The 14,144-nt window shown below is 41.4% G+C and overlaps 1 protein-coding gene across 1 annotated transcript in view; it reads right to left on the minus strand.

Annotated features, from left to right (window-relative positions):
• The window catches only part of LOC138180572 (cell adhesion molecule Dscam2), a 163,515-nt gene that overhangs the window by 54,299 nt on the left and 95,072 nt on the right, over window positions 1–14,144 (minus strand). Inside the window, exons 8-10 of the mRNA XM_069114569.1 lie at window positions 6,711–7,007; window positions 5,624–5,734; window positions 5,281–5,439 (exon numbers count right to left, since the gene is read on the minus strand). Of these exons, the coding sequence (XP_068970670.1) occupies window positions 5,281–5,439; window positions 5,624–5,734; window positions 6,711–7,007 (567 nt within the window). The remainder of the gene's footprint in view (window positions 1–5,280; window positions 5,440–5,623; window positions 5,735–6,710; window positions 7,008–14,144) is intronic.

Raw genomic sequence — 14,144 nt, forward strand, 5'->3', positions numbered from 1 at the left:
TATGTACTTTTCTTAAATATCTAATAATTTCTATATACGTATATTTCCAAATCTGACAGTGCTAATAAAATTTTCGAACGTTTCACATAACCACACGTAATGTATATTCATAAAAGATATCTACAACGTTTAAATACTTTCATGAGCCTGTGCATGTGTCACAAGCTATCGTTGCTCCCTATAAAAAGCAAAACGCGCCGCGCAGAAATATAATCTGCTCGCTCGTTGGTATCGTTAAATCGTTTGAGTTAATCCACGAAAATCGCGATGTTCAAACGCCCCATACACGCGCAAGTAGGTACATCTCTAGGTATATACGCGCCATTTTTTACGCACCTCTTTTTCCCCTTTTACAACCAGCTAGCCACGGTTCCTTTTAATATCGCGGAACACTCTGGCTGGGATCGGATTCGCGATAATTGTAACCCACGTAACGCACTTCTTCCCCTCGAACGGTTCAACGAATAAACCGGCGTTAGCGAGAACAAACGCGGTAATTGATATTTAACCGTAGCTGGCGCGCCGTAAAATTTTTCACCGATCGGTTTTTACTTTTCCATCGCCACTCTAACGCTCGCTCGTTCATAGCCTACCCTTATGGTTACGAACGGTGCGGGAAATCTGCGAAAAATTCGCCCTCGCCGCGGCGTGGATCGTGTTAATGAACTCGTTCTCCTCATCGATAAAACGATCCCCGTTTTTTCGTTTCAAAGATTCCCCCACCACGGGATTCACATCGAATACCACCGTCGACAAGCTTTCGCAATTAATTCGTGGCCCGCGAGCACCATTCGAACGCCATCGCGTCGATAAATGGGACTTTTGCCGACGCTTAAACGCGCAAAATTTTCACAAAACGCAATACAATCGATCGCTTACAAGCACTCTGGTTGATTGCTTTCGAGTCGAGGCGTAACTCGTTCCGCGTTTATAAGCCGCCAAGTTTAACACTCTTACGCGTTGCTGGAGCGTTCCTCGTTGGTGCATTTACCTCTTCGATCTTGATTATGAGAATTGCCGGTAAAATTGAATTCGTTAATGTATAAGACAACAATGTAACACTTTGTACATGGATTTTTGTATCGTTTTTGAAGTGCTTGGATGGTGAAGGGCACATCGCGCGAGAGAAACGGCGACTGAGTCACGTTAATAGAATATCGATGCTTCGACAACAGCATATTTATGTACAAGTAGCACGTGTACACGTTCTCAAATACACGGAGCGCTCGTGGTTGAAATCGTAACGTTCGATCGTGTATTCGTCATGGTTTTATATCGCGATGGTTGGCGCTTTGTTTCTTCGCGAAATGTCAGGTCTGCAAATCGCGGGACGTACAATTTCGTCGATTACAGGATTTTTTAATCCAAATATTATTTGAAAATAATGTAAGGAAACAACATTTACAACTTTTAGCATATAGAATACGGAATTTAAAAAAGATGTTATACGAATAACTGACAAATTTATTCAAAAATTGTAATTAATAAATAATTCCAAATTTGTTAACATTAGTATCGGAGGAACATGTTAAAAGAGCGACATTTCAACTAATATACTCGCAAACGTCTGAACCTTGCGACCGAGCAAGTATATGAAGTTTATTGGAAACATACGGTTTTATATATTTGGATATCGATAGATAAGGATAAATGTTTCATAAGTCACGAGATACTATAATACGGAGCGTAAAATGCGAATATCAAGGATATCTGGGACGACGCGACGCGAGTCGATATTAAACCGGTCAGCGATATTTTTCGCCTGCCAGCGTTATCTCGGCTCCAACGATAACGGAAGCGTACGTAAGGGGATTCCTTAGAGCCGGCACGCTGTTTTCCCGAGGTTGATGCACGACACGATTAAACGGTAGCGAAGCAGAGAAACCTTTCTCGTAGAAGCGCCCCGTGTATCGCTAGAGCGCGCATGTACACGCACGTAGACCCGGCCCCGTACCCTCCGGTTAGTACGTGGCATCGTCGCGCTATGAATTTTTATGTACAAAAGTACACGTATGTAATATAATATACAGAGCAGTTAGGCGAGCGCGTGCAAGGACAGATGCTTGAGCGATGCAGTGAAGTGCTGTGCTCTTGGTGCGTGGGTTCGTTCGCGGAGTGTTGTCAAACGCACGGATATCCGTTGACGCACATAGAGAAGATAGACGAAGAAATGGAGGAACAGTGACTCACAAAAATATTTAAATATATTATGTGTTTACGTTATGTTTGTTATAAATATGAAACTTTTCGAAAATTCAGTAGCAACAGTCACGAGACATGGGTACCATCGTCACATTGGTCAAACTTGAAACGAATCTAAAAATGCACCCGATGATACTATTTTTGTTAGTTTTCTAGATTTTGGTATTGGTTAATTAATTGGTAGGAGGACGTATTTTAATATGAGCATAGTCGAAATGGGGATAATGAAGTTCAAATTTATAAACTTTCTGAAAAGCTAATGATGTAACTGGTATAATATCGTATAATAATGTAATCTAATATTTTTAGTATCTTTGAAACGATCAAGAGACTGACAAAAGCACGCTCTTAATCCTAAGATCAAATAAACTTATAACTTCTGTCTACATTTTAGATATCTCTTTATACATTTTCAGATTTCTCTCAAATTTTACTCATTTAATTCCGATAGTCGTATCTCATTACAATACTAATGAAGTCCCAAAATGTCTCGCATAATATATCTACGAAAAGTTCGTACATATATTGAAACACTTTCGTAAGCCACTGTAAATAGAGTTAGAGATAGAAATAGAGATAGAAACAGGTAGATGGACGCATACACGCACACGTACACACCCTAGCACACATGTATATATATATATATACACACGGTTGTACCGCAATCCCTGTCGTATGATAAGGAGCTATCTTAAGAAATTTTCCGGTCGAGAAACTTTTTCGACCGTCCGTTCCAGAGAGTTCGCTGTATATGCACCACCGACTGTTCCTGCAGTCGGACGATTGTGTTTCACAGAAGCATCCTATGCACACACACGATCAGTGTGTCGTATCGTGTGCAGAGAGTTCCCTTTGATTGTCTCCTTTGCTGTAGCTAGCGTGATCATATAGCTCTGGTGGCGGTTCGGTGGAACGTAAGACGGATGAATTGACCGGCTCTGTTGTTTGTTAATCGGTTCAAACGCGATCACATTCTGTTCGAGTAAATACGAGAACAACCAACTAGTAGATAAATAATCGCATTCTCAATGACTAGAAAATCGTCCGAGTGGCAAGTTAATTAACTTTGACGCCACGAGAAACTATCGATCGATTTTCTTCATATCAATTTCCTCAAACCACTTTGGTGTTTAATCGAATTCGATACTCACTCTGCCGTTCGATTTCTTCGTTTTTCCTTGGTTACGCGAAGCTTCACGGATAGGGTTCGCGGAAACGGGAAAGCGGTTACCGATTCGGAGGATCGCTTTCAAGTACTTTCTCAAAGTATACAAAATGGTGGGCGAGTTCGAAGGGGCGCGATACGATTTCCGAGCCAGCTGCACGATTAGGAGTCGCGCGAACGATATCCCTTTCCGCTTCACCGGAACGCCAGCCAGAGCCTCAAGATCCTTTGAGGCAACTTACGGCAAGTTTCTCGAATTTTTCGAACTTCCGTCGCACTTTGCCAGCATTGGAATCATACGTACAGAGCGTTTCCTCCCCCTTCTGCGTCTCCTCGCACGAGGCAACGTCTATTAAATTGCGCGAACCGCTTCGAGTGTTTGCTCGGAATTGAATTTATCTCCTCGCGCGATCTGCTCTCGTTAAACGTTTCGGGCGCTTTCAATGAGATTGGCGACGAAGAAGATGAAGAAAACACAGCGTAGACGGCGAGAAACGCGAGAAAATCCGAAATATCGCGAATTGTGTGTATTCAATTGGGGCGTAATCGTTTGCCGGTTTATCGGCGACGCGATACAACGATTAAAAGACGATAACGTTGGTACGTTTCGAGAGATAAACCTGGTTTGCCCGCGGCTCACGGTTGTTACTGTCTTTTCGGAAATTCACGCACGGCTACGCGATAAACCCGGTGAAATCCGAAGCAATACTGGCTCGCGTTAACTAATCCCAGCCAGCGATGAACAATGGAGTACACGAAATTTCCTCCGTAAACCTAATACAGAAACATTTTGTGTGAAGGTAAATTTGGCGGCACGCATCAAACACGCCGGGATGTTATGCATACACGAATTGTAATTAATATGCGATTGCCGCCGGGGCAGAAAATTACGGAGGGGATGCCTGGGGGGAGGATGTTGTGGGAGGACAGAATATATCAAACAAAGAGATGACATAACTTTCGGTATGTCACTGCTGCGATTATTCGTTGATAATCGTTCTTTGACACCTCTAATGGTCACATATGGTACCCCGTCACGCAGAAATTGTTTATTCCCCTTCCATTGTACCACAAATAGTTTCGTACAAATGACGATTTACTTTTGCAAATTTTTGATATCTAAGATTTGATATACATGTCGCACTGTCCACAAGTATTTGGACGTTTGCAAATTATTGGAAATGACACAAACTATATTTCAAATGAAACTCCATTACAGAATTTGTCTCATTCATGGCCACGAATTTTGTCTCGGTTAGTCGTATACAATTAGTACATATTGATGAAAATGATAATTAATATTAATTATTACAAGTAAAAGGGAAGTAATTTGAGACCAATGCAAATTGATATTGCGGATATATTTGAATTAAATGGCTATGTCTGTTCGATATTGGAATTTTAGAACGATTGAAATGTGTATCCCTAACGACATTCTAAAAAATTTGTATGTAAAGCGACCCAGGTGTATTCGTAATTCTGGTCTGTATCTAACAGAACGTTTGATCCTAGATATGGCTAGGGATGAAGAATTAACAGTAAAAGAAAGTTCTCCTACCGTAATATCGAAGATGTGATTAAAAGATCGATATTTCGCTCCAAGTGCAACAGGAGTCCAAATATTTATGGATAGCCGTGTAATTATAAGAGAAAATAAAAAAGAAGGAGAATTTAAGAGAAGATACACATGAAAGATAATATAAAAATGTTAACGTTAAAAGTCTCGACGACTACGTCCACATGTACTCCATCAAAACTCCGCAAACACGAAGCATAGACGTAGGAATGAAAATGAATGGGTGTACCGCACGTGACCAGTAGAGTTCAGATACCGAGGCAAATTAAATCGTCCTGCCTTGTGAAGCCTGCAAAAGAGACCGGTATCGGAAAATATTTGCTTTCAGTTCACTCACCTAGAACGCGCACTTCGACTGAACGTTGAGAGGTGAAGTTATGCTTGTTCCTGGCGGTACACGTGTACGTGCCTTGATCGGCGGCTCGTTGCACCGTATCGATGAACAAGCTACCGTTCGCAACCCTCTGTCTCATGTTCGTAGGCAGCCTTACTCCGTCTGGTAACAACGTGATCGATCAATTTGCCTCGTAATCGCAATTGGAATTCCAAATGAATTCAAGCCAGTCCGTCGAGAATTTACTGACTCCACTTCGATTGCTCGATGTATAACGGATATATGGATGCATTTTTCAAATGAAAGATCGTATATGTGGAAGATAGGAGGACATATTAATACTCACCTTTCTCCCAAACGATCGATTCGATGGGATAACCAGCGACCGGGCATTTGATGTGAAACTGTTTCCCAGCAACCGCCGAAACCGTCGACATGGGCCTGACATATGGCAAACCTGCGATTGACAAGCAACGAAACATATATTTCGCTTCGAGCGATTCTCCCTCTGACGCGACATCGATGCTTCTCCACGTTCCCATCGAGTGTCATGAAGTATATATAAGACTCGCAATTTAAAACGTGTACCATAATACAGGGTATCTACGAAGTACAGGCACAAATCAAAATCTAAAGTGTAATATACCATTTAACACCTCTGTTGACTGAAAACACAGTCTAGCACTTTGGACAGATCAGTCAAACTTGTTATAAGACAGCTTTATTCGTCATTAATATGATAAAGAATGAGAAAATATCGTGTACATTCTGTTCGGCGAGAGAAGTTAGAAAGAGAACCTTTTTGGTAGACCTACGAACGCGCAGTGCTTCGTGGTTGCTACTGAAAAAACCAACAAGCGTTGCACTCTGCTCAGACCAACTACTCATCAGCATGTTGCATCGCGTCAGTTTTTTCCAGTTGCGATTTCTTTTGCTTCTATTTTTTGATTCGCCCTCGTATCTACGAACAAGTTCATAAAACTTGTTTGAATGGGGAAATCTTGTGAGTTTCACAGGGTGTACAAGGTTTTCATCTTCGTCCGACAAGCGGAACGATTCGCAGCCAGCGTAAATCCGCTGATAAAACAAAAGCTACAAGGCAGTTTTTAATTAACAGAAACCACCGCTCCAAGGGTGGTGGTTAATGACAAAGGATCCCATCGAGCCGATATTCCTGGTGATCGATTCGAGCTACGCGAGTGTGAAAGATAGACGAAGAAGGAAAGAACCTAGAGAGAAAGAGAGAGAGAGAGAGAGAGAGAGAGTGAGAAAAGAATAAAGGGGGAAAGGAACTGTGAGAGAAAAAGAGAAAACATAATATTCCCCGGGGTTTCCAGTCAATTTCAATCGACACCGACCGGCGATTCTTCTCCTTAACAGTCTTTACCCTCTCACTCTCTTTCTCTGAGCTCTTACTCCTACGGAGTACTCACCGTAAATATTGAGTTTCGCCGAGTGACTCGCCTCGCCAGCGCGGCTGCTCGCGATGCACTCGTACTCGCCCCCATCTTCGGACTTCACCGACGAGATGTTCACGTGGGATATTACGTCCCCGTACACGGTCACGTACTGGCCAATCAGGAGTCTGTCGTTTTGCGGAAGCGGAAATCCATCCAGCAGCCAGGAAATTTGCGGCGTGGGATTACCCGCGGCGCTGCATTTCAGAGAAACCGATGGACCGGTCTGCATTGTCTGTTCGATAAACCTGTAGACCAGCTGCGGCGCGATCTCTGTTAACAGACGTTATGCTCGGATTACACATACCTCGAAGCATCGAAATACCAGCACACCGACTCACGGCTTTCCCTCTCAGCCATCCTTTCCTCGTCTTTTCACCCCCGATTTCTATCTTCTTCTCTCCAACCGTAATCTATCTGAACGATCGTCCTACCTCGTCCCACCCTGGTTTCCGATCGAACCTGGATTCTCCTTCGCTAATTACCACCTACTTCTGCCCCCCGCAGCTACTACCACTTCGCTAATATCCGGCTATTTATTTACCTGGTAGACTCGTTGCTCGATCTTCGCTCTACCCTCGTCGCCGGAGCCTAACTTTCGATCCTATTCGGATTAAATTCGTATCATACAGAAAGGTGAAACGCGGATTAGAATTATACCGAGGCGATATTGGCTAAAGAATAATACTAGGATTATTTCCGATCATTTTTATCTAGTAAGCAAGTGGCGGATAAAGTAGGTGCGTATTAATTATTCGTAGAAACTTTGAGAGAACGGCAAGATTAGATAGTCTAGGAAAAATCAGTGCGGATTAATTACGGAACGTCTGCGCGGGAGCAAAAATAAATCCTCGAAGGTAAAGAGCAAGAGGAAAAAATAGAATAGTAGAAGCTGGCAGAGGGATTTATACAATATCTTCCTACGCTATAATATTACTTTATTAAAAAGATTCTCCATTTGCCTGTTCTACGCCAAGATAATAAATTATCTTAATTTAATGTAATTTGCGTGCAAAAATATTTCTTTCCCGTTCTTTGATTCAAATAACATTGTTTAGGAAATCGTACAAAATCGTAAGGAAAATAACGCAAGAATAGGAGGAACAGATAGAAAGTTTCGGTAGAAAATTAACATAGTGCGTAATGACAATAATATAGTTTGTCATAGTATAAAGATGAAGACGACTAGTAATCGAGAAATTTTTCAAAGATATAACAAATTCCAACTTCCGGCTATGCACCGACTCAAATGGATTTTTGACTCGGCCACTCACCGAAACTGGGTCACTGTTATAGCCACTGTGACGCGTCGTTGTGCCGCGAGAAGAACCGCCGTTCTAACTATAACGGAAAAATCCAATATCGAAACTGTCAGAATCGGTTAACCTCCAGACTGCTCAATGTCTGCGTCGTAGATCGACAAAACATCGCGTCTGGACACACATGGAGCGATCTCGATGCCCTTCTAACTTGACACTCGGTCATCGTATCCCTTTTCATTATGTGGATTTTAATAAGCAGCAAGATTTTGTGTTAAATAATTGGCCTGAAGATTAATGGGGCTCGGAGATTAAGAGTAGCGCAACTTAACGAAGAAACATTGAAAATAACCGCGACGCGTTCGCAAGCATGCGTTCCAGTTCCAGAAGGGCTCTAAATGAACGTGCCGCCGCTCGTAACGAGCCCTGCTGGTAATGAATTCATGAACTTCATAAGCGCGAGCACGTCGACTACGAAATAACAGCCGACTTTCCTCCAACTTTTCGTATGCATACCTTGATTCTTGCACGCCTCTGCTACACGTAGTAACTTCGACGTCTCCTCCGAAGTCTACATCGTCCACGGTTCTCGGTGTTACTAAGTGTCAAAACTCTCGCAAGAAAAACATCAGCTTAGAAACTTCGCGTCCGTTTCTTGTCAATCTTCCCATCCTTCTTTTTTTTCTTTTTCTCAAGCAAGCCTGTGTCGTTCGTCGTCTATCTGACGCTAAGATGTCCTTAACTTTTTTCCGAGATGTTTCGCTGACTTTTCAAGCACATATATGTATATATGTGGCGAAGATCAAAGTAAATTATACGGCTTGATAATTTGCAACGATGTCTTATCGACGAAATTTCAAGCACAATGAGGTTTGACGCGAAGTGTCTGCAGAAAACGATGGTCGTGTTTCACCGAGGTGGCAGCGGGGAATTTGGTAATGAAAATTCGAAATCACGGCGACACGGGAACACGGCGTATAATTAAAAGACTGCCTACCCAAGGAAGCTATTAGTAAATTAACAATTACGCCTGTCCAATTAGTCCGCCTCATTATTTCGCCTTCGAAACTGGCTGCACGTACAACTTTGCGTTCTAGGTTTCCTTGAGCCTGGAATAATCTTTAAAAGCATCCTGCTTCGGGGTTGCCTGTTTACTCAGACTCGAAAGAAACGTTCCAGCAAGCCCATCCTTTCATTATACTTTCCCCGAGTTTCGTATTTATTATAAAATTATACGAATTAAACAAGTCAACAACTTTAATCATTTCTCGGCGATCCTTTCTACAAAAAAATGTCTTTCTGCGGAAAATTCATCAAATGTTTCCGAAATCTCGTTGGTAAGCTTAATCCTAACGATCAACACGTTTCTCGCCCGTAATACAAGACACTTTCGTGCGGTGAAAGCGCTGGTTCAGCGAACGAGGTTGATGTTAATGAAACGTTAACAGGGTAGACCGCTTGTTTATCGTTCGCCTGGAAAGAAAACGAGAATCGCCGTGTAAATAATAGCCGAGGCTGTCGCCAAATATAACCAGTACTCTAGCGAGCGTACCTTCTAGCCGCTGGTTGCAATTTAAATTAAAAATCTGCGGAGGGCGGCTTGACTCGTAGAGAAACTTCATTTCCCGCCCCCTCCGTTTAGGGGAGAACAAATTTCTCCGGTTTCCGGGCTCGATTTAAAGTCCAGCCTTTTCTCTCCGAACTTTCGTACCGTGACTTGTTCTTATTATATTCGTAATGACCATCCAATCTGGTCGAACGAAATATATCTCTCGCGAGCCATTAGCCAAATTTCGTTTCGACCGTTTAATTTCCAATAAAATTACGGTCTAGTTGCCTGTGGCAGATTGCGGTATATGCGTAATACTACCACCAAATGATCTCAATAAAACAAAAAGATATTTGTAAAAAAAAGTACCTATAGGCGAATGGAAAAAGTATTTCCGTTTGCTAGGATAAACTTACATACAAGTACTAGTTCTTAACATAGTTTCTTGGCAAACGCAAGCATTTGTTGAGAAACATCTTTTACGTGCTTGAACAATTTCCAAACTTATACATATATCTCCATACAAACATGTGAAAATCTCATGGTAATAGGTCTGGACGATAAGACAGATGTTCCCAGCGAAAGTTACGCAACAGGATTTGAATAAGAATTGTGTAACGATTGTCACAACGATTGAACGAATAACACGTAGCTGAAACTTGAGTTCGTTTGTTATACGACGTGTCACATACTATAATATACGATTGACCGATGCAATTGAGTTGACATTTAATATAAATATAAATGATAATGTTGCGTCTATAAATATCGCTCAGAAATTCTGTGACTATGCATATCCTACATAATATAAAATTGTCTAATATATTGAATATAAGCTTAACTCGATAAGGTTCGCGACATTTCCTTATTATATATGGTATACCGATAAGCATTTTCTTGGAAACTTGACTTCGATATACATCTGAAGGGAAACAATTGTAGGAAACGTGGTTTCTGATACGCGAATTTTCCAACAAAGTAGTACGGCATGCTTAATAGAACGAACGAAGCGTGGCATTCGCTTCTTGAGAACGCGACTACTTGCGGTAACTGCCAACACGATGCCGAGTGTCTCTCTCCTGTGTACTCTATGCTGATCTCTACCTCGTTTCCTCGCATGGCTGACGTGCCTTCTTCCCTCTAACGTATCTATGACGCATAATAAATAGACGCAGCCAGAGCTGCAGACTGGAGCGAGATCGTGCTCGGCTGGCATGCAAAGCATTGGCAAAACCGCAGGAATCTCGTTAGCGTATGCAAATCCAGGGTGGCGGTACTAACTATCCCATCGTGCTGCGGGCAATCCCCACCTAATGTACACTATGTGCCCTGCAGCTTAGAAATCATGCGACCGAGAAGAATTCCAACAGCAGCTAATGGGATACATCAAATTTTTCTACACATCGAAAATCGACACGCGTCACGTTGTTGGTCGGTCAATCGGAAAAACGGTCCGGACGATCTCGGTACGTTCATTTTCGAACAAATTCGTTCACAGTGGACGAAGGTTAAAATTGGCACACTCGGGTTCTATTAGAGCGCAAGAAACATTTTTGGTGAATTTCTCTTGCCTCTTTGACAGCGAATTTCTTTTCCTTCTTTAATCGCCGAGTGAATGTGATCTTCGAGTACCTAAAAATTATCAACTTTTTATATGTATGTAATTAAGTATGTCATATTATATAGAATTAATGAGATTAATTGAACTGATATAACGAAGAGAATTATGTGTAATTTTTTAATGTTCTCGATCGTGGATTTCTTGCCATTTTCGTGTCATTATTACTGGGATCACCGACTTAATATATAACATATTTTTGCCTGATTACAAGTCAACTTTACTATCGCGAAAATTATATGTATATTCTTTTAGTAATTGTAAGAAGATTGATTTAACATTATCAATGAACTTTTACGTGTTGCAAGTTACAGGTTATTAATATTACTTCTTTCAACTTTTATATCCATCCTGTCATGACATCGATTTTCTTCACAGGTGCCTCTATATTGAACATGACTAGCGGTTTTTCAAGATAGCAATCTATACAAATATTGCAAAAAAACGTACAAAAGAATTAATAAATTCTCTTGCATAGCAACATTAGTTCGGTGACAAACCAAATAAAATTCCACAAATAAATTCTGTAAATTACAAATCACTTAATTATCCTATTATATACATATAGGCAAATAAATTGTAAATTGTAAAAGAGAAACTTCCACAACTTCTCAATTTGCTAATATTATTGATTAATAAATTACTATGCAAGAAGACTTTGAAACTAGAAGATTTTGACAGGTTTAATAATTCCAGCGTAAACGAAATCGATTACGGTTTATTCTATAAGAAAAATAGCCTAACTTAGCGTCTTTTGAACCTTATGAGCGGTGGCGAACGTCGAAGAAATAACGCGCAATCGTAGCGTCGTTAAAGCTAATGAAAAGTCGCTTAGCGCGGCTACCTGACGACCACGGCAAGTTATTGTAGCCCGATGCAATTGCGGGTGAAGCGTTCAAAGGTTGAATCCATTACCGTTGTTTGCTCCTGTTCTTGTTTCTGTGGCGCCCTGCCATCGGCTACCTACTCTACTTCGTCTCTTCAATTACCCCCACCGTAATGGGGCAGCGGCTACGTGGTGAGACAGGAAATAGTTTCACTTCTCTCTGATACTCGACCAGGATGGATTATTGAATCGTGGAAGAAAGAAAACGGACCGTGGTTCTAGAGCCCAGCCATTGTATCGTTCGACCACCGTCAGTCAAACTGAAACTAACGTTCTTTCGTCCGAGAGGAAGAAAATTTCATGTTTCAACGGCCATCGAAGTTAGCCCGCGTGGTTAATGATGAAGAAAGTACGTGGTAACTTTTCAACGTCGTACAGATTGTTTCAACAACCTTTAGAATAAAACGTCAGAAGAATAGAGAATAATTAGCTTCTGCTGTACCGTAGAAAATATCTGAATCGACTTTCATTGTTCGAAGCGACGCTATTATAAAATTAAATTTTACTTACACAGAATTGCGCCGGCAAGTTTACTGAATAAGCGACGTTTTACGTTTTTAATGTTTTAGTTAACGCGTATCTTGCGAGAATCTTCGAGTCCGTGTTCGAGATTTTCTGCGAATCTGTTTGAAGGTCCGAATCTTGTAAGGATATGAGATATATGAATGTGAGATCGCGTATGAATTTGTTTCAGTGTTGTTTGAGATCTTGTGTGAATCCAAACGTGTACTGGTGATGATCTGTGATTCGTTAGATGAAGCAGAAAGTTTGTTGGTACAGCAGAGTCGTCTTCTACAATTGAAGTAATTTTGTTAGATAAAGAAATTTTACAAGTCACACGTTAGAGCTAGTAGTAATAAATACCGTTGCAGAATACATGTTAAGTAGTGCTGTAACGAAATAAATGCGATCATACAAGTAAATTTTAGAAATCAATCTGATTATTCTATCCGACGAAAAATTATAAAATTGTAAAAGATACATTTATAACTTAAGCCTATCGATCAACTTAATTCTAACCTAGTTTTACAGTTTGTCGATTTACCAATACATATTATTAGTTGGTAAATTATTATGTGTAGGAATGGCCTGGAATCTAAAATCGTTGAAAGTCAATTACCTATTGATATTTGAGAAAAATAGAAGTGAGACGGTAGCCAAAAGCATCTAAATAATGGAGAAATGAATGGATCCAATTTATTACACAAAGTAAGGAAAGATAGAAATCGTAGCCTCTGAATCGTCTATTTTGAAAGATTTGAGCCGAAATGAAGCTTGTTCTCGCGTTTGTTTGAACGAAATCGCGGATAAATGAAAAAAAAGGAAGAGAAAAAGAAGAGGAAATCGAGGTATGGAGAATTGGCTTGATTGTATTTCCTGGAAAATTCGAGTATTGCGTGGTTCTCGATAGGGCATTAATGTAGCACGCTGGGATGAACCGTTGAACGGGCGGACAGCAAACGAGGCCATTTTCGCGCAAAAATAGCGCGTGATGCCCGCGGCGTAGCAACGCTCACGACGGAAAATACGTTACGAGAGGCAGCGGGCTTCGAAACGTGGAACGATAGCCGCGAAACGATATGGAACAGGATGAAACGATGCCTCCTACCACGGGCACAGGAAGCTCACCAGGCGCGAAATAGCGCGGCGGACACTTTATTCCTGTAACCGAGCCCGGGGCTGACCAAAGGCAATCTGCCTTGGTAAAAGTGTTTTAATTGAAATCTTCGGGGCTGTAACTCTCTCCGCTTGCCATCGTCGAGAGAACAACGTTCGATGTTCGGGATAATGGAAAAAGCATCGCGAGCGTTGGTCGAAATATGACGAGAACCGATACGCGGAAGTGAATGTAAAGCGAGAAAAAACAAAGCAGCACCCACTGGGTTCGTTCCACGGCTGTTTTACATCGAAATAACGCGCTATCGCGCTTCGCCGCACCAAAGCGTTGTCGAGTAGATCGAGCATCTCGAGACCAAGAGGGAGAGACAGTCACGGCACAAACGGTCGATTGTAATCGTTTGACACACTTTATTGTCGACTGTGGATATGGATGCAAGAAGAAGAAAGCGTTTTGTAGGTCACGAAGTCAAAGGTCTGT

Source organism: Bombus flavifrons, chromosome 6, assembly GCF_040668555.2.
Source record: "Bombus flavifrons isolate JBK064 chromosome 6, iyBomFlav1_principal, whole genome shotgun sequence".
In the NCBI taxonomy this organism is placed as follows: Eukaryota; Metazoa; Arthropoda; class Insecta; order Hymenoptera; family Apidae; genus Bombus; species Bombus flavifrons.